This window comes from Petaurus breviceps, unplaced genomic scaffold (assembly GCF_028583685.1).
Source record: "Petaurus breviceps papuanus isolate PSGF00001 unplaced genomic scaffold, PetGlider_PUasm1.0 47, whole genome shotgun sequence".
Classification (NCBI taxonomy): Eukaryota; Metazoa; Chordata; class Mammalia; order Diprotodontia; family Petauridae; genus Petaurus; species Petaurus breviceps.
In genome coordinates this window covers 5,530,183-5,552,357 of record NW_027186349.1, presented here as the reverse complement: position 1 = coordinate 5,552,357, position 22,175 = coordinate 5,530,183, and the positions used below count along the sequence as shown (strand labels likewise).

The 22,175-nt window shown below is 36.3% G+C and overlaps 1 protein-coding gene across 2 annotated transcripts in view; it reads right to left on the bottom strand.

Moving 5' to 3' along the window:
- CDH18 (cadherin 18) overlaps window positions 1-22,175 on the bottom strand; it is a 1,599,127-nt gene that overhangs the window by 14,438 nt on the left and 1,562,514 nt on the right. For both annotated transcript variants that reach the window (XM_069101403.1, XM_069101404.1), the window contains one exon: window positions 6,863-7,114. In XM_069101403.1, coding sequence (XP_068957504.1) covers window positions 6,863-7,114 — 252 coding nt within the window. The remainder of the gene's footprint in view (window positions 1-6,862; window positions 7,115-22,175) is intronic.

Genomic DNA, 22,175 nt, shown 5'->3' with positions numbered 1-22,175 from the left:
CTACACTATTTGCCAGACTGAAATAAGGAAATCAGTTTCGCTTGTATCTAGGGGAACAAGGTTATGAATGGGTGGGAGGTGTAGAGACAGGTTTGGGCTTAATAAAAGTAAAGATTTCATTAAAGTGTGTTAGTTGACCTATTACTAGCACATAAGGAATAAATCACTAGAAATCTTCAAAAGAGGTTAAATGACTATTTTATGGATGACATCAAAGAGTACATTCAAATTTTACTATAAGTAGGACATGATAATCTGGGAGACCCACTAAGATTCTTTCTGTCTCCTGATAATTTTATATGACTGTTCCAAAGTCAGACAGTAAAATTTGTTGTACAGGTGGGAGTAGAACCCAGGATTCCTGCTTATGGTCTAATATTCCTTCTACTGTATCTTGGTGTTGTTTTTTATTGTTTAAAATTCAACATCATTTTGAGACCAGATTTGAACTTAAATCTTCCTGACTCCAGATCCAGTGGATAGATATCTGCTGCTCTATTTAGCTGATTCAGTTTGTATCCCATCACCAAGTTTAGTCACTCCTCCTTGAGGCCACATATGTCTTGTCTTCCATGAGACCAATAACTTTCCACTATACTGTAAAAACACATGCTGGTCATGTCTGCTTATGTTATAATGACTTAAATATCTTTCCAACATATTATGCTGATAGGCTAATATAATATATACATTGTAAAAAATATTCCACATCGTTCTTAAAATGATGCTGAATGACATTGCCTCTATTGGAAGCATTCCAATAAAAATAATCCTTTCAATTTTTCTAAATGTTATTTTTGGAGAAATTAATATGTCTCACATGTATCTCAGGGCTTGTTTTTTAAAAGTTATAAATTTTAAAGACAATTTTGAAAGATTTGAAACCTCTCCTCATTACAGCACCCAACCATGATTCCAGAAAACCAATGATGAAATTTGCTACCTACCTCCTGAGAAAGAGGGATGAACTTGCAGAAGAAGGATGAGACATACTTAAAAAAAAATTGGCCAATGCAGGGAGGGACTTGTTATACTTGAGTATGCATATCTGTTATAAGGATTTTTTTTTTAATTTTTTCCCCTTAATTTAGAAGTGGAACAGAGAGAAAAATGATTTAAAATAAAATAAAAAGTAAATAATAAAAGATGTGAATGTCATTTTTCATCATTTACAGTTCATAGAAATAATATATAACCACGAAAACATGGATATGTTGTTGCTGTTAATCCTTCTTTCTGGAAGAGGATCACAAGTATAATGTCTTGACTTGCAAGTGAATTGGATTTGAGTGAGGCAAAGATGCAAAAAGTCAAAAGCCTCCCTCTTTCCTTCAGAGCCATTAGAGTCCAGTGGCAAGAAAAAGGTCAAGACAACTGGCAATGGCCCAGGATGCAGAGGGTGACCTTGGCCTTTCTAAATTAAGGTATTCACAGTTCTCCATTTGTCTGAGGCCATCCCCAATTAATGAATAAAGACTAGGTAAGAATGAAATCACTCAATTTACAATCCCAAAGATATCAATCTGAGAAGGGAAGACCCTCAGATTTTCTGACCAGAATAGAAAATAATTGCTATTTACACTGTTTCCAAACAATCAAAATCTAAACAATGAGTCACAGAGACTTGGGTTGTATATATTATTGGCCATAGAATGAAAGCCAGAAGGATTTGGGTTTAAAGGTTAGTGAAGATGTTGCATTTAGAATACAATGGGCTTTTTAAAAGTTTATTTTTCAGGGCTCTGTTTTAATAAATAAAAATGAAAACTTCAGAGGACAAAAATTGAACCAGCTTTTTTGAACAAAAAGGAAAAGAGGAAGAAGAAGAAGAAGAAGAAGAAGAAGAAGAAGAATAAGGACCAGAGGAGGGGGAGGAGGAGGAGGAGGAGGAGGAGGAGCAACAGCAGCAGCAATATTTCCCAAGTTCTATTAAAATTGACAGTTTGAGCCCCCATAGGGAATCTCTTACTCTCAGATAACATGGTAAAAACAATTAATACAAAATATTCTCCTAAGAACCTGGCTCACTCCTTCCCACAAATACAGAAAGCATCCACGGGAGAGGAAGGCTTAAACATAGACCATAATAGTAGTGAGGTACACATGTAAGAAATATTTATATGCACAAATTGTAAATACCATTTAACTTCTGTCTACTTTTCTTCCACACAAAAAATGATTATTAAAGGAAAAAGAAAAAAAAAGATTTTAAAGAAAAGGAAAAGGAATAAAATGGAAAATAGTTGCTGCATTGTGATTTTTAGGACATTATATATATTAAGTTTGGAAATGTTTTATTTATATTTTCTTTTCCAAAACAGCAAATTTAGCATTTTCAGAAAGTCAAAATAGGTCACTGATCTCCAAATATAGGTGAAAACATTTGGAATTTACATTTAAATTTCTATTATTTTCTTGATTATTACATAGGAAACACAAAAGCATAATAAAAACAAAGCAAAGAATCTAAGGATAAAGAACTCTCTTCTCAAATTCAAATGTCATTATCCAGTCTTTGAAGGCAAACCTCTAAAGGATGTAGGGTAGGGGAGTAGAGTAATAGAAGGGCAGATCAAAAGCAAGGTGACCAAAAAATCCCCAGTGTTTAGCACACTACCTAACACATAAGTCCTTAATAAACACTTGTTTCACTTCTTTTTTTCCTTATGGAACAGTTGCCTCTGTCAGTAAGCCCCAGCATGGACTTTGTTTTAATCCTTATGAAAGTGTTGAACGAAATTGAATGTAGGGGTTTTCAGAACACTCAGAAGGATAACATTAGTACTGGATAATAGCTAGGAAATCTCTAATTTTACAAATAAGGAAAAAGAAGGCTTAAATGACTTGTCTGTCCAAGTTCACATAGCTAGTAACAGGCAGGATTTGAATACAGAGTCTCTGACTTCAACTCCAGGGTTCTTTACTCTGCATCATTCTGTAATGCCAAGCACAAGCAACTTCCAGGTTCAGATTACTAACATAGCAAACTCCATATATTTAGTGACAGATTAAGGCAAAATATTCACAGAAAATAAAGATCAAAATATAGGGTAACTCAGGAATTTAGTTACTTCTCAATTACTTCACCCCTGGGCAGTACCTTCATTTAGTCAATCACAAAGTCTTTTTGATGAGGTGCAGACTCTGGGAACCCCTCTGAGCTCTCCTTGAATCTTTGAGGTACAGGCTCTGGGACCACTCTTGAACTCTGATTAAATCATCCCATTTGATGAAGCATTTGCATGAGGCCATAAGCCTTACATTGTGTCTGGGCCCAGACCTCTGTTACTAGCCTAGCCCTCCATTGTCCATCTACTTCCCATCCTTGAGCCTATCAAAATATCAATCCATCCTTGAACTGGCCTAGCCCACCATTGTCTGTTGACTCCATGTAGTCTCCAGCAACTTCCCACCCTTAATCATTCACTGACTTTATCTGACTTCTCCTGAAGACCCTCCCAAAACTCCTCCTCTAGACCACCCCTAGATTCCTCCCATAACTTTCTGTATATAAGATCCCATCTTTCCTCCCTGTGTGTGTGTGTGTGAGTGTGTGTGAGAGTGAGAGTGAGAGAGCACCATAGAATGACCTAGCAAAGACTTACTCTGTGTCCAATACAAGCAAACTTTTAATAAACTTTACTTTTCTTTGGCTGAGAAGACTTGAGTAGAATTCATTTGGCAGGACCCGGCATGTTGATATTTTGGGGTCTCCAGAGCACCCTTAACCTTTTCATTCTCTCTATTCAACTGGAGATTAGTTTCCAATCATAAACAAAGTACATTCATTTGGTCAGTCACAAAGTATAAAACTCAGGAGGGGCTGCCTCCTGCAGGAGGAGGAGGAACCCAGAAGTTTTGAATTCAGCCACAGGACAAGATAAGGACTGTGCAGCAAAGCAGGGACACTGAATGTATTTTCTTGCTGCATCCCACAGTTTGGGACCCAGGGGGAGGATGGAGTTGTGTCTATCGTGGGTGGGGTGAAGTGCCATGTACCCTCAATGACCCCACCCTGTTGGTTTTGTTGCCCAGTTACCCCTCAGGACTTAGAAGCAGGGGATGGAGCCAGTGTGGAGACAAGAAGCAGCTGACCAGCAGTGGATGAAGATAAAGCAGTTGTGGTGGTGGCAGTGGAGATACGAGCATCAGTGTAATCATAATGGAATTTTAAAATCCCTTTGTAATCAGATTGGTTTTGGGGTTAAGTGCTAAGACCCAGAGCTTGTGAATCCCACTTGTGGGATGGACTTGTTGAAGTGAAGAGAGGGAGCTGTACTGGGAGGAGCTGGTGCTGTGGATTTAGACAGAGGCCCAAGCAGAGAGAGGCCAGAAGAACTACTGGGAGCAGCATCTGGAGACTGCTGCTGCTACTGGAGAGAGAGAAATGATAACTGAGGACTGAACTGGGAAGAAGCATGACTGTGGTACCAATATTTGTTCTGTCTGTTTTGATGTTACTTTGCCAGATTCGTTTGCTGGTAAAGGACAGTGCTGTTGTTGCAGAGGTTCTGCAACCTTGTTGTTGGTTCAGAAGCTCTGAAGGAGAATTATCTTGTTTTATGTTTACAAAAATCCTGAAGGAGGGTCTTGCTGATGTTTTCAGGGGTCCTGAGACTGTTCTGCCAGCAGAGAATGAATTGATGAGGACACTGGCAATGTATATTGTGGCTTTGTTAACCAGGAACAGAAATTGCTGAGAACTTGCCTCAGGTCAAGATGAAGAAAAGACCTCTCCTTGGGTATTGAATGCTGTGAGAGGAATGGTATTGTAATTCAGTTGTGATCCAGGGGTGGAAAACTTTTGACTTTTATATTTTGTGACTGACCAAATGAATGTACTTTGTTTATGATTGGAAACTAATCTCCAGTTGAATAGAGAGAATACTTTGTAATTGACTAAATGAATGTACTGTCCAGGGGTGGAGTCATTGAGAATTTACTAAATGACTGAGTTACCCTGTATTTTGATCTTTATTTTCTGTGAATGTTTGCCTTAATCTTTCACAGAATAAATGGGGTTTGCTATGCTAGTAATCAGAACTTGGAAGTTGCTTGTGTTTGCTTTACACATTCTGCCTCTCATTCCTATTAAATGCAGATGAAACAGACAACATGGTTACTCAGTATGGATTACCATTTGGATTAAGAATCTTATACTTCCAAGAAATGAGGTAGAGACATGTCTCTTCCAGATTCCCCCCTTCATTGTGTGAACCTACCAGATATGTATGGTGGAGAAATCAAAGCTCCTCTTGGGTACACAGAAATAGCCTCATGAGAACAGAAAGAATGAATACTTATAAAGAATATAATAATAATCACAAATGTAATAATAATTATTATAATGCTCATTTATATGGTGCTTTCAGTTTTGCAAAGCACTTTATAAATCTCTCATTTTATCCTCACAAGAACCTTAGAGGATAAGTACTATTATTGTCACCATTTTACAGATGAGGAAGCTGAGGCAGAATGACGTTATGTAACATGCCAAGTATTACAATTAGTAAGTATCTGAGACATTACATACGTTGTAGAAGAAAGGTACCAGTACCAGGAGTGTGAGAGAGCCAGCTCCAACAATTCCCAAAAGCCAATGGTTAAATTTTCAGCTTTAACATTTACATTCCACAAATCAGCAAATACTATTATCTGGACTTGCTTTATTTTTTAATTGTTTAGACTTAAAAACTGATGCTGAAAATGTTCATAAAGCAAATTATACTTGGAAATGTGTCATATACATGTTTTGTTTTTTTTTCCCTAGAGAAACTATTGTTAAACATTTATTAGCACCCACCTGCCAGCATCCCATTCCCCCTCAAATATATCAATGCTAGGGTGTCCTAAGGCTAGCCATCTTCCAGCTATAAATATTCTCATCGGGAGAAGGTTAAAAAATTATATTCTTTGCTTTGGGGTGAAAACAACTAGTACATCTACAACAATGGAAAGTAGAGAGCTTGAAGCAGTGTAGAGAGGTAAAAATGATTAAAAATAGCACTTCAGGAAAATAGCATTTTCAGGAAAATTGGTGATAATAGCATACTCAATCACTCATGTCAATTAGAATTTTTTCTTACATCACTAATAAAAGAGCAGGAATTATTATCTCAATTTTAGTCAATCATCATTTCCCATAAATATAATTTTGACTATTTTTTTCCATAGTCTTTTGAAGTTCTCTAAACTCCACTGATCTATTTTATAAAGGGGAGGGATAAAGACTTAAATCTCATTGACATAAAGCTCTATTTAAATATAAAGTACAACTTATCTGTCAACCAAAAGATTGTTTTATATATAGCATTTTATAATTTTGCTAATTTAAGAGTTTAGACCACTTGCCAAAGGGTTTGGATCACTGAACTGCTGACTGAAGAATTTCTCTCTAACATCATTTCCCTTCCCCTTTTTCTTAAGTCTCAGACTGTGTTTAAACAGGTATTAGTTCCTCCCAGAGATATCTATCAGATAATATCTATATAAATAATTTAAAGTAACATAGCTCTACCTGTATTTTACCATTTCTTTTGTCCCTCAAAAATTTTCCATTGGCTTTTTCCTCTTTCAAACTCTTTCATGTAATTGAATCAAAACAATTTCCAGGTTGCTTATGATGATTTTGTAGTATTAGTTAACCGGTGGCATCTGAAGCCCAGGAATTCCACAGCATAGTGGCCTTCTGTGGTTTTGATCTTTCAGCCATCTTTGTCACCTGCTTTAGTGACCTGCTATCAAGGGCTTTGGATTTCTGTCACTTTTGGGGAACCTCCCTTTTGCCACATACCAGTCATTGTGGTGACATTTTAATTAGAGCAAGAAAGGAAACAAAAGGCATTAAATTCCAATGGCTTACCCAAGAGAATGAGGACACAGAGAAGAATTGCAATTAAGGCTCCTGTACTTAAGCCAGCAGTGGACAGGAAGGCTTCAGCATGGCAGGTCCGCACACGCCCATCTCTCTCACATGCACATACCCTGATGGTGAGGGTGCTGCTGCTGCTGAGAGAGGGGATTCCACCATCAGAGATCATAATGGGGAGATAATACACATCCTGAATAGTTCGACTAAATCTCCTCCGCCTTGTCAGAATGCTGGCTGTGTTATCTATGACAGACATAAGCAAAATAAAATGCATTTAGTAAAACCATGTTAGTTGGCATGCAGGCTTCTTAATGAAAAGAAAAATATAAATATCAGTGAAAGTCCTGCTTAAGCTTTGCTGAAATTGTACAAGGAGATAGAGAAGGGGGAAATTCTGAAGGTGAAAGTCAACTTTCCATAGCAGGTAGAACTGACCTATCCTACTTCTGACTGCATACTGACTTTTCCCCTGGGAAAGGTTCAACATCTCAGTGCCTTGGGCACCTCTCTAAGACTATAACCTGCAGAACAGGGGTTTCCTATACCAAGGAAACTTCAAGTCTGTTCCACAAAAGAATTAATTATTGTATGTTCTCAGATGGTAAAAACTTCTTAAACCCAATGCCAGAGAGATAAAGTCATCATTATTTTTTTTACTATTTCACTCAATTCTGCAGTCTATAAAATTGTAGCAGAGAATAATAATGACAATTGAAAATAATACAGGACTTTTAAGTTGGCAAAGCTCTTTACATAGATTATGACTCATAACAGTCCTATGAGGTAAATACAAGTTTTATCTCTCTTTTACAGATGAGAAAACTGAAACTGAGATAGGTTAAGTAATTTGTTAAGGAATTCTCAGTTAGGAGGGAGTATTTAATGCCTCCCCCTGCACTCTTCCATCCATTAATGGTCCGTGCTGCTTGAGTGCTCCCAAATCTCATCCATTGTTACATAAGTGAGTCCCTAATTTCCATGCTCTTCTCCATGTTTCCTGCCTTCCTCTACTAACCCATCTCTCTCCCCATGTTGTTTATCTCTGTTACTATTTGTCTCTATGTTCTCTGCCATTTACCCTTGTACCCTCTGTGTCTTGTTAAAGTATGATTAAAGCATTATTCCCTGGAGCCATTATGGTGCTTCCTAGAGAGTACCCAAAGACTCAGGCAGGCTTGCCCCTATTCTCACAGGGTTATTGCGAGATCTCTTTATAAACTTTTAGATATAATCCAGACAAATGTGATTCTTTTTCTTCATGAGCATTGTGAAAATTAATTAGCTACGTGAGTTCCAAGATAAAGGATCAGGCATAATATGGAATTAAAGAGATAGTGGTTCTTTGAAGAATCAAACCAACTTGTTACTTATCTTCCAACTCACATGCTGTTGTTTTGCCATCCACTTTTCTTGATCTCCTTCCCTTTGGAACATTTGTTCATTACAGGTCAGGGATTCATCTGACCTGGTGCTAACAAACAAAAGCAATGGACAGCTCTTCTGGGAGAACCTACTGATATATATGCTCAGAGGCATTCAGGGGCTCCTTCACAAAGGAAGCTAAACCCTACACAGACATTTTTCCTCATTGCTTATTACTAGAAAAAAATCTGACAGAAGAAAAACTTCCAGCCAATTAAACATAATATACTTTAATTTAAAAAAACATAGAATGTAAAAAATATTTTCTATTCACCTATATAGGTTATGCTTAGAGATATAGTTATAAACACACATATATCCTTCTATATAGATATGATGTATGTATGTATGTATGTATGTATGTATGTATGTACATATCATCAGGATACTGTTGGGGGACACTGTTTTTCCAGAGCTTAGGTCTAGCAAGTAAGCTGTGACTTAAACTTGACATAATAATCCTTTGAACTCACCCTCTGGGTGAACTCAGCCTCAGCAAAATTCTAGAATTGCTTGACACTATAACAGGCGTTTGCTGAGTTCAGACAAGCACCTGCAGTACCCATGTTCTGATCATATAGCCCTGCTATGACTCAAACTTGTCTCATTGTTGCTTTTACCTCTCATTGTCAGGGCTGTACAGCTCACTGCATAGCCAATGTTATTTGTATCTGAGATTTGCCTGCACTAAAGTAGTTCCCCTACTAGAGAAGGCCCTGGCACATGGGTCCAGTTTCTCTCCTCCAGTGGAATAAATAAAGCTTTTTACTTATGACCACTATTAGTTCTTTGGTTTTATTAGGCTATTTCTGAGTTAAATATGTTGTGAGCTCTTTGGTATTTCTAAAATTAAAAGTGGTTCCATAACATCTGTGACTCTTTGGTCATTTATGACCAGGGTTGACTGTATGTATGTGTGTATGCATGTATGTTTTAGGGCAGTTAGGCAGTTCACTGGATAAAGCCCTGGGCCTGAAATCAGGAAGAACTGGATTCAAATCTGGCCTCAGATACTTACTAGTTGTGGTACCCTGGACAAGTCACTCAACCTTATTTGTCTACTTTGCTTATCTGTAAAATGAGCTGGAGAAGGAATAGCAAATTTCTCCAAGAACTTTGCTAAGAAAACTCCATATGGTGTCATAAAGAGTTGGGTCCTAGATTTGAGATGTAAACGTCTATATATGTATGTATGTGTGTATGTATGTATGTATGTATGTATGTATATAATATATATATGGACAAACATCTAAACTTTATTGTAGCCATCTGGGGGTACTGGGAGGAGGGAAAAAAGAACAAAGTTTAAAAGTGCACAGCAGAAAACAAAAGAAAATTCACAAGGAAGAAAAGATGGATAATTCTCAATACACGTATTATTTATCATATAGACTTTCTTGAAATGAAAATTAATTGTTACATATTTTGAATTCTCTCAAGCTCTGCTATGCACATAATATGTGTTTATTTCTAACTTTGTATTTAAATTCCAATAATTAAATTTATGATATGTGGTTGTTTCTTTTCTCTATTCTGTATTTGTGTTCTGGCGTTTGAATCTAAAATAAAATTTGGGGAAAACAAAGAGTTGGGTCCTGCTGAATAACAACAACAACTACAACAACATCATCAACAACAACATGTATGTTAGAGCTGTGAATCTTTTGTCGTAGGAAACTCTCTGTGAGAAATTTCCTTTATTTCTAACCTACTTTTCTTTCCAATTCACATTCTTCAAGTTTCATCTGTAGTGCAGGCAGGCTGATTGATTTGTCCAGTGTAACATACTTAGTCCATGCCAGAGACAGGACCTGAACCTAGAGCCCTTTCTAAGGCTAGCATGATAATATTAACAATAATGTAATATAATAATAATAATAAAGCATTTACTTAGCACTATATTAAACACTTTACAAATATTTTCTCATTTGATCCTTCACAGTAACCTATTATCCCCATTTTACATATAAGGATATGGAAGCAAAATGAGGTTGTGACTTGGCCAGGGTCACATAGCTAATAAGTGTTTGAGGTTGCATTTGAATTCAGGTCTCTCTGACTCCAGGCTCAGTGCTCTGTTATACCACCTAGCCACCTATTGAACATAGGTGAACATAGATTTAGATCTGGTAGGGACCTCAAAGGCTATCTGGTCTGAAGTTCTCTCTTAAGATGAAAAAATTCAAGAAATGTGAAGTGATTTGCCCAAGGTTTTACAGGTATAAAGTTAAATAACTAAAATTTGAACCCAGATCCTCTCAGATCCAATTTTTTTTCCCCATTATACCATGCTACCCTTTGAGAGATTGTATACTCTGTGACCCTAGGATTTGGAGACTATATTATGGGTAATTTCACAAGATTTTTTTCTTATTTTTCAAAAAAAATTATGGAATAAAAGAAGCATTTCTATAACATAGTATGATAAAAAAGATGATTGCACATGAAACTGCAAATCAGCAATGCACAAATTGCTATTTCTTTTGAATATACAACAAAAGAATTATGCATTTTTTGATTTTTTTTGATAAACAGTATTATATTGATAGCTTCACTATATTCTTAAGACCCTAAAATTCAATACTTTTAATCATCACTCAGTAGGTTCATTCATATCTTTTCTTCAGAGTATTTGTTCTCTCTTATTATCTTGTCACTCTCTTAGACACAGTATCTTTTGAAGTCAGAGGGATTCATGTTACATTCATGACATTATATTCAGAAAGACCATTTCCTTAGGCCATAGTGGACCTAAGCCTGTACATTCTAATCTCAGGCTGCCAACCTCAGAGTCTCATCAAATTCCACAACTCAGAATTCTTATCTTGCCTGCCAACTTAATTGGAAAATAACAAGAAGACTCACGAGATTTATTGAAGCGGATAAAATCTATTGTACTTTGGTACATTTATAGTGTTAAATTTAATAAAATATTATATAAGAATTAACCAAACACTGAATTATATCCTGGCTAACTGCTAATACTTGAAGAGACGGGCATGGGGGTGTAAGGGAGCAAAAGGGGGAGGCAAACCAATTTAACAGCAGCCTTACTGAAAGCCCCCATGAAGGAAGAGTCCTAATAGGCTGGACAGTGATCTCAGAACTAGTGGTCTGAAGCAACGAGTGAGAAATTTTTGAATATTCTGGTTAAGGCTCTCTGTGTGTCTGTGGATTGAGTCTAATGATTGCTTAAGAAGGGTGGGATGCTGCCTACCTGGACCAACTCATAGCTGATTTCCAATACTCGAGTAATAGAACAGAAGTAAAAGAGAGCCAGAAGAGAGTGAAGAAGAAAACTTAAGGGAACCATTTCAGCTGTGTGCAAAGGCATGAAAAATAGGTGTAGGTTAATCTGCCGATTTCCAGAAGTAATTACAGAAATTTTCAGGGGAATTACAAAGCAGTTCTATTTGAGTCCCAGAAGGGATTGTAACAGGGTCAATTGTTAAAATGACCTGCTGGTTTGGCTTGTGCAAGGCTGTTTTCTTCATCCCAGAAGTACTCATCAACCATGCATACAATCTGGATTCTCTGCTTGTGAAAGAGTTGAACTGTAGGGCAGAATGGAATGCCTCCCCAAGCACTGATTTATGAATGTTAGTGACATAGAAGCTGTTCCAGGGCAGTGGAGGTGGGGTATAGATGCAGGGGAGGAGTAGAAATTTACCTCAGTGTAACATAATGGAAAGAGGGAGGATCTACCAAGTTAGAAGGAAGAAAAGAGGGCATAGAAGGTGCAACCAAGGAGGAAGAAGTCCATGAAGGAAGGCAGAAGGACTAAGAGTTAACAAGGCAAATGGTTTGGGAATGTTTATATTTTAGAGGCATCCACTCTGATGAGAGGATTGCATATTTAGTGTTGGAAGGAACTTTTAAAGACCAACTGCTCTAAAAATTGCTTAAAAAATAATCAAGTGTATATAAAAATGATTGGTATAGATCATCTACTTTTTTTTGCTTTTTTTTTTTGGAGGGCAATTAGGGTTAAGTGACTTGCCCAAAGTCACATGGCTAGTAAGTGTGTAGTGTCTGAGGCCAAATTTGAACTCAGGTCCTCCTGACTCTAGGGCTAGTGCTCTATTCACTGTGCTACCTAGCCACCCCTTAGATCATCTACTTTTAAGATCATCTTGTAGCCCAGCCCCCTCATCTTATGGGGGAAAAACAAAGTTTAGGGAGATTAAGTGAACCACCCAAAGCCACACTAAGAATGATGGTCATAGGTAGGATTTATAACTATTTCCTCTGACTCCAGATAAAGTTCTCTATCCACTGACTCATGTCAAGGAAAATGGCAACATTGCTGGTGTCACAGGAGAGGAGGGAAACTGTTACATGTCTTATGTAAAGAGAAACTTTGAGTGGAAAGTTATTAACAGCAGCTGGCCAGCCCCTGGGAGGCAGTCATTCCTAATTATTCACCATGATGCTCATCAGTAGCTGTACTATTGAGGCAGAATTAGCAATGAGTCTGAAGCTTATAAGTCATTAGACGGACCCATTTGGTTCTGGAGATACCAGGAAAAGCAGATTATGCCACATAGCAGATAGTTCAGGAAATTTGGAGATCTCAGATGTACAAGTGATCACTAAATAGCTGTGGATTGGGGGAGGGGTGGTTATATTTCCCCTTTCTTCCTATGAATAGTTGTAACTTCTTATAACTAATTTTCTTAGGCTTCAGGAGACAGAAAATCTGCTTTGTCAATAGTGCTGGGGTAATCAGGGACCCTGGAATCAGAGGCCTATTGTATCTCATGTGTTTGTGGGTGCTAACAGCTACTTGGACCATTATCCTTCTTTTTTGGGTACCACTGGAAATTTGTATGTGATGTGAAATGGCCTTGGTCTTACTGAAAAACATTTACTTTTAAATGTTTTGTTAAGCCTTTACTTACTATTTATATGAGGAAGAATTGATGGGAAGCAGAAAAACAGTATAAGGAAGTAAGGAAGTAATCAATCACTAGGAATGATTATGTTTTAAAGGTGTGCAAAAAAGTTTATATTTTGTATCTTTTTATCAGGAATGAATTACTCTTTAATTGGGTTGAGAAGGAATCAGCTAATTCGCTAACTGAACTAACCATGCCTCTCAGGACTTTAACCTGGAAGATTTTCACAATTACTCAGTTTAATAAAATGATTGAGAACTTTAGGCTCAGAAGTGCCTTGAAGAAACAGACCCTTCTGCTTGTACAAGAGGGCAGAGGAGGGTGGGTAGGATGTAATGATGAGAGAGAGCCAGTCCAGGGTTCACTCTATCTCCTATTGACAGTGTGATTAGAGAGACTTGAGCAGTAGTAGACAATCTGGAAGGCAGGGCAATGGTGGACACTGGCATGTACAGACACAGAAAAGGATACAGCAAAAAATAGCCAGCAAGCAAGGGATGAAGCAACTTTGGGAACTTTGAATCCTGATTGGGAAAGACTGCTGGTGATGGGCTCAATAAATGCCTTTCAGCAACCAGAACCTTTGAATTTACTAATTACCAGATGGACCTCATTACCACTGTACTTTTAGTTTCAGTCCACTCTCCCCAGGCACCTTATGTTTAAGAGAGAAGAGTTTGTCCTTTGGGAGAAATGTTTTAACACCAGCAGTTTTAACTATAAAACTTTAATAAATACCTTTTGTTAAAAGTTGAAAGCCAAGTGATGCTACTGGCTGACAATTAATAGGAAGAACAATGGTGTGGACTTGTGCATGATAATTCTAGAAACCCAATACATCAGGATCATTCCTAGGACCAGAGACAGACAGAGAGAGACAGAGACAGAGAAAGACAGAGAGAGACAGAGACAGAGAGACAGAGGCAGAGACATAGACAGAGATAAGGAGATAGAGACATAGAGAAAGAGAGACACAGAGAGACAGAGACAGAGTCATAGAGAGACACAGAGACAGAGAAACAGAGACAGAGAAAGACAGAGAATCAGACAGAGAGACAGAGACAGACAGAGACATAGACAGAGATAAGGAGACAGAGACAAAGAGAAACAGAGACACACAGAGAGACAGAGTCAGATAGAGACAGACACACAGAGAGAGAGACAGAGAAAGAGACAGAGAAACAGAGACAGAGAGAGACAGAGAGGTTGATATCGTACATGACTAATTAGGAAGTGTGCTAACTACCTTCTCTGAGTATATATCTGAAACACATCTTTGAGGCTGCTAAGGATTCTAACACCAGTGACTTATCCATTTCTGTTGATTTACTTGAGAACAAATGTTATCAAAACAAAGGGTGGAGAGGGGATCTAAAGTTTATCTCTTTTCACTTTGTAGTCTGGATTGGTAATTGTGGGATTTTGGTGCACAGAAACAAAATATTCAACTTTTTCTTTTCCAGCCAAAGTTTCAGAATTTAGAAGGGAAAGGGAGCCACATGATAAATTTCCTCTTGGGACAGAGGATATGAATTCAAATGCCACCTAATCAGGCAAGCTGTTTAAACTCCCTGGAACTCAGTTTTCTCATCTGTAAAATTAATTGGCATAATTGGACTTGATGACTTCTGAGTCCCATTCAAATGCTAAGTCTATGATTACAGGATATAGGCAATGAACAATTAGCTATATAAATAGTGCCAGAGACCAAGATTTGGATTTGGGGGTCATAAATTAAACTATCACACTAATAAATTTCTGGCAAACAATGGTATCCATTTCACAAAGAAAGAGAAGAGTTTATTTGATATGTTAATCTAATCAAGACCACTTTAAGCCGAAAATAGAAAGGGAGAGTGATAATATTAAGGTAAAAATATTAAGCCAAAGAGTATGGAGGATAACAGTTATGCCATAGACAAAGAATAACAGTAGATGTACTGTCCAGGAATTATTTCACAAGCGAAAATAACTGGGAAGACCAATTATAGCCTTAGGAGATAATGGAGTTTGTAGAGCTTGAAGTTGTGAAGTAACTTGAGCTACTAGAGATAACACTAGACTTGGAGTCTGAAAGACCCGAGGTCAAATCCTGCTTCACTTACTTACTAGCTATGTGACTCTCAGCAAATTGTTTTACTTTAACCTCTGAGCCTCAGTTTTTTTTTATCTAAAAAATAGGGATAATAATAGAAGTTAGTTTATAGAGTAGTTGTGAGAATCAAATAAGGAGGTGTTATATATACTATACATACATGTATGTATATTGTATGCAATATGTATCTGTATGCATATAGGTATATGCACATGCATATATGTTGTGCATATGTACCTATATATGTATATAGGTAGTGTTTTGCAAATCTCAATGTATTTAAAATTACAATGTTAGCAATTATTATTGTTCGAATTTCTGGAACAAACTACTGTATTTTTAGAATTGAGAAAAGTAGATTTCAATGACTCAGACACATAAGTAGAGCCTTATGATCTCATATTCTAAGAGACAAATTGGTTCAAAAGGGATTAGAGGCTCTTAAGAACTAAATTCTGAAAATCAAGTTAGAAAATTATTCTGCTGAGGAAGAAAAGGGGACGGTATCTAAAAAAGATAAGGCTCTCATATATGAACTCCAATTTCTAAAAGCACACATATTAGAAAGGAAAGCAAGAGCAAGTATCTGAGGACAAATATAAAAGAGAGGCAAGATCCTCTAAGAATAATAAGAATAGAACAGCTTATTATGATCTGAACGTTTTTAAAAAATTCTATGAGCATTACAATTTTTTTGTTGCTATATTGGAAACAAGAAAAATTTTTAAAAGGATGGATGTAAAATATAATAATTGAATTACAAACATAATACAAAATTAGTAAATTGCTATTTTGTCTTTGTTTTCTTAACCAAAGAAAATATTTTTATTCATAAAAACAAAAGATAAACTATTTTTCTATGTGGCAAGTTTGATATATAGCTTTGAATGGAAAAGTCCCGGTCCTCTACTCTGCTGGTATAACTAAAACATGACTGCCCCTTTCAATATAATTCCTAAGGCTGACTCTTTTGTAGGGACCAGATACATCTTTACTTGGAAAATCTTACCTCATGACAGGACCAGGTGAGAAAAGACACACTACTTTTCTAAATGTTTCTTTGACTTAAGAGTGGACTCAATATACTTTTTTTTTTTTGAAAGAAAAAAAGCAGGGGTGGCCAGGTAGCACAGCGAGTAAGAGCACTGGCAGTGTTGAGAAGACCTGGAGATCGAATCCCCGGCTCAGACACTTAGCACCCACCCAGAAACACCTGGCCGTGTAACCCTGAGCAAGTTACTTAACCCCAATTGCTTAGGGGCAGCCAGGTGGCTCAGCGAGTAAGAGCACCAGCTCCATTGGCAGGATGACCTGGATCAAATCCGGGCTGAGATACTCAGCACCACACCCAGAAATAACTGGCCGTGTAACCTTGAGCAAGTTATTTAACCCCGATTACTTAAAAAAAAAAAAAAAAAAGCAAAATGCTTTCATAAAATATTTTTCCTTGAAAAGTGGCAGAATTTATACAGAAGAGAAACCTCTGGAATGGACAAAATAATAACTTTATTATAAATCAGGGATTCTCTGAAGAGAAATACTATGAGTGTAACAATAACAGAATAAAGGGCTCTTATCCAGTGAAAAGTGACAGATCATTGTACAAACAGAATAATAAAGGATATATGTGCAATTAATAAATGGGACCTAGCTCAGATAACTTTTTAATTTATATTTCTAGAAAATTATAACCAAGGCAACTAGGTTCTATTAAAGATAGGTTTTTTACATATGATAATAATGAAAGGATTAAATAAATATATGAATTTGGAAAACTTCGGATATAAATAGTACAAAATAGAAAATGAATTGAGGTAGAAAATAATAACAAAATATATTAACTTAAACCACTTGATATTAATATAGTGAAGGAAATGATGAAAGCACTATATTCTAGCAAAGACCTTTAAAAAAGAGTTTTGATAATGGTAATGAAAAAAAAGGAAGTATTATATAGTTATTTGAGAAATTCACTAAAAGCTGGCCTTGAAGCCACAAAGTTCCAACTTTAAATCCCACCTTTCACACAAAATCCTGGATAACTGTATAAAGAGTAAAACTTGCAGAGCAGGTACTGATTTATATAGGCAGAGGAAGTTTCCTCATTTGCTAACAGTAATGATTAAGAAAAAAACAAATATGGTGCAATATTATATTTTATAATCAAAATGAGATGTAAAGAAGGGAAATTAGTAAGGCATATTATAAGAGGAGTTGACCAAAGAGAACGGGTGTGCTCAAGAAACTCATCGTAGATTTTTAAAGATACATACAAAAAATGAAGATTAAAAGGGATTCTATAATTAAAAGACCATTAAGGTGGCCAAGATTCCATCACAGCCAATAAGTATAAGAACAATTTCTTATAAAAAGAATGTGAGGCTTACTCATACAATCTTTTCATGAACACTGATAGTGCTAGTGAACTCACTATTTCCCATGAAGGCCCATTTCACTATTGGATAGAGAGAAGGGACAGAGACAAGGTTAGCTAATACAACATATTTATTCTACTACAATGACATTTAATAGTTAAATATAAAATCCTACACTTAAGAATTTAAAAATCAAATGGCCAACTATAAGGTAGGGGAACTTTAGCTAGACCACAGTTCAAATGAAAATGATCTAGACATATTTATGAGTTGAAAATTAAATATTAGTCATTAGTACATTCAGAATTAGAAAAAATGTAATACTTAAATATAAGATAGGGAAGGCTTGGATAGACAACAATCTGAGTGAAATCTGATCTAGAAGATTAAATGAATTTAAGCTTAATATTAGTCAATGGTATTACATGGTTGTTTTTAAAAAATTAGCTCAATCTTAAGGTTATGTTAATAGTAACAGTGTCAAGAATGTGAGGAATGATAATGTTGCTGAAATCTGTTACAGTGAAATCACTCAGGAATATTAGATTAAGTTCTGGATGCCTGAAAAATTAGAGTGCTTCCTGAAAATAGAGACCAAGATTGTGGGAGGATCAGATAACATGCCATATAGAGATCAGCTGAATAAATGAGATATTGGACAAAGTTGGACAAACGTTAATGACGGAATAATCACCACCTTAGAAAAACTATAATGTGGAAGGGTTATTAGACTTTTCCTGTTTGACCTCAGGAGAAGGAACTAGAAATAATGGGTAGAAACTTAAGATATGTAGATTTTGCTCTAAAATAAAGAAAATCTTCCTTCACAATTAGTATTGTCAAATTAAAATTAGCTGCATCAGAATATTAGGGTTTTCCTAAGACTGGAGATCTTCCTTTTAATGATAAATGGTTATTGTCAAGGATGCTGAAGAGTAGATGTCTCTTCAGTTGTGGTGTGGGATGAGCTGATCACTGAGTTCTTTTAAAACTCTGAGATTCAATGAGTTTATGATGCTATCATTCTCTAAGCAAAGATAGTTAAAAATGTGGCCAATGGTTCTGACTCCAGAAAAAAAGAGTACAAATATATTTGGGGAATTTAATTAATGAAAAGTGAAGAATTTTGACATATCATGGAGGACTAGAAACCAATCAACCAGGACATTATGATAGACAAGAAAAGGAAAGATAGGCACAGGCTGACATTCACCATAGATTATAAGAGAGTATATTTCAAATATTTCAGAGTAGAAATGAATAGTCTCCACAGAACTAAGGCTCTACAGAGAATGGCAGTTAAAGATAGTATGTTCTGAAGAATTAAAATTATTGTGACAAAAACCCATATGATTACATCAGAAAGACAATAGGGGATGTGACAAAAGAGATTGCTGTGGAATATGCAGAGAGTACAGGAACCCACCAAAGTTTTAAAAATACAAGTTCAAAAAAATTGAAGCAAAGGTAGGTACTTGATGATGAATACAAGAGTAGAGCAGTCCTGTGAGAGCAGTGTCAAAACACACAAAAAGAATAAAGTAAGCTGAGACTTGTGAATATTATGAAAAATGAAATGGCTCCAAAGTACTTTGGGGATAGAAGATCAAGAAGAGGATTAGAAAAATCACTGTTTTACACAGTATAAAAGAAGACAAAAGAAGAGAGAACTTTTATTTTGCTTCTTGTTTTTCTACCAATTAAAATAAACAAAATAAAAAAGAAAGGACCAAAGAGTAGCAAACTCTTTTTAATAAGCTAAAGTCACCAGGGTTGGACAGACTAGATCACATAAGTATTGATTGAACAAATAGTTGTGTTTGAACTATAAGCTGCTACATGTGATTAATATGTAAGATCACATGTGTTTTATTGAAAGATGTCCAGTATCAGGTAGAAATCAGTAGTTCTACAATTTATTTATGCTTGGTAGAAAGTCCTGCATCAGCGATTCTCATTAAACACAATTTGTCCTGAATTTTAGCTTTACAAATTCTGAAGTATTCTTCAGGTTTCCTTAGTTGAAGACACTTTGTGACAATAAGGACATTATCCCCCAAATAAGCTGCCCCATATTTTCCATCAGAGGAGTTGCAAACATTAAAGAAGGTCTAAATGAAAATAGTATACTTAGTAACATACCCCAGGGGTAGGCAGAAGGCTGTGTGTAACTTGTGACCTGAGGGACATGACATCTCTGGAAGGGGTTTGTATGAAGAGAGGATAAAGGGCAGGAAATGTGGACTTGGGTTTTCTGAATTAATCCTATTTACCTCCTACAGCTATCATTTGTAAAATTATATCAGGCAAAAATGATGATTTGTAAAATGCAGAAGTGGACTATACTACTGCAGACAAGCAAATGTCCCAAATTTTTAAATAGGGAAGAATTAAGATTTTCCAATCATAGGCTGGTAAGGTTGATTGAAGCTCCTGCCAGAATTCTGAAATTTATTATAAATAAAGCATGATTTGTGAGCATTTGAATAAAAAGATCCAGGATAGTTCATTCAAACCCCTCTCCCCACCCCATAACATTATAAGCATAGTGGACCAGGATAGAAAGTACATATGGGGATTGAAGACGGGCTCAGATGCTTAGCACCACACCCAGAAATAAATGGCCGTGTCATCTAGAGCAAGTTACTTAACCCCGATTGCTTAAAAAAAAAAGAGTACAGATGAAGTAAACAGGAATATAGCAAAACAATTTCACAAAGTTTCTCACATTTTCTAAAAATGTGACCTGATTGAATTGTCTTCCTCCATGAGTCAGTCACTAATTATGTGTTTCAGGATGGAGAGCTAATTTTCCTGGTGAAAAAGAAGGGGAAAAGTCCCAAATGAATGTATAAATGAAAGAAGAAGAAAATAATGTATTAATCACTTATCATTTTCTAGGCACTGTGCTTGGTTCTGGGGATACAAATATACTAAAGAAAATCTTTGCTCTCAGAGAGAATCCATATACTTCAATAAAAAGAGGATTGATCTTGAAAGAGAGTTTTGGTGTGAGGAGTCACAGGGATGATAAATAGGTCCTTAGGGCAGCTAACTAACATGTCTTCTTTAGAAACAATGATAGTATAGATTTGATTGAGAAAGTGGTGAGGAATTGAACTGTGTGTCAGTGGCAAGCAGTTAGTGAGATGACAGGGGTGACATGAAAGTTAAGCATAGTTTGGGGTCAGCTATATAGGATGGACTATACATGGTAACTTGCATTCCTCAGATTTCAAACAAGATCATTGCTTTTTTCAGAGTGGGACTGTGAGTAAATTTAACTGGCATCATAGATAATAAAGGAATCATATAACAGGCAAAAATGTTACTAGTAGGGAATCTAGTAGACTGTAAGTCCTAAAATACGGTTTTTGAGAGAGATTAATTATTGAGTGAGGAGAACATATTGGCTCAAATGTGAATGGTAGATTATTAAATTATTCAGTTCAAGTCAATTCAGCAAGCATATGTTAAGTTCCTATTATACGCCAAACATTAAGCTAAGCACTGGGAATAGAAAGACACAAATGAAGAAAAATACACAGGGATAAGTCAATATAAAATATATGCAAAGTAAAAAGAAAGTAATTATAGGGAAGGGACACAGGAAAGGCTTAATATAGGAGCTAGTATGAATGAGTGTTATGAAGAGAACTAGGGGTGAGACAGACCGTGTAGCAAAGTGCAAGGAGGATTGGAGTTGGATCCAGAGAACCCAAGTTCAATTCTGAGTTCAATCTCTGACTCTTACTACTCACATTGCCTGACACAACTCACATTAGCCTCTCTTGGCTCCAGTTCAAACAATGTGGCTGGACCTGATGATTGGATAAGTTAAAAGAGGCAGAGGTAAGAAAAAAAGGTACATTTGAAGATTGGGGAGAGCATGTACAAGGACTCAGAAAGGAGAGGTCAAGAATAATGTATCAGGAAGGCAAGTGGGCCAGTTCACATTGTTTTCATGCACTTTGTATGTGGTATGTGTGTATATGTGTATGTGTGTGTATGTGTGTACACATGTGCACATAAGAGGAAGATGAGAAGGAGATTTAACATGAAATTGTTATACAAAGGTAATTTTGAGTCATGTTGTGAAGGAAAGGGAGATCAATGAAGTTTCTTGAATGTAGAGTTAGAATTAGATATCCTGAACCCAATTTTGTTTTTGCTTTAACATGAACTATAAGACCAAATGAAGTACTATAGTAGGAGCTTAATAAGTTATCACTGTGTTGCAGAGAAGACTGAGTTTATTGATCATCACACAATGTTCTTGATACTGTATACAATGTTTTCTTGGTTCTGCTCATTTAACTTTGTATCAGTTCATAAAAATCTTTCCAGGTTTTTCTTAAATCTGCCAACATTTCTTCTTCTTATTTCTTATTACATAATAGCATTCAATTACATCCATAGATGACAGCATGTTCATCTATTCACCAATTGATGGGCATCCCCTCAATTTCTATCTATCTATCTATCTATCTATCTATCTATCTATCTATCTATCT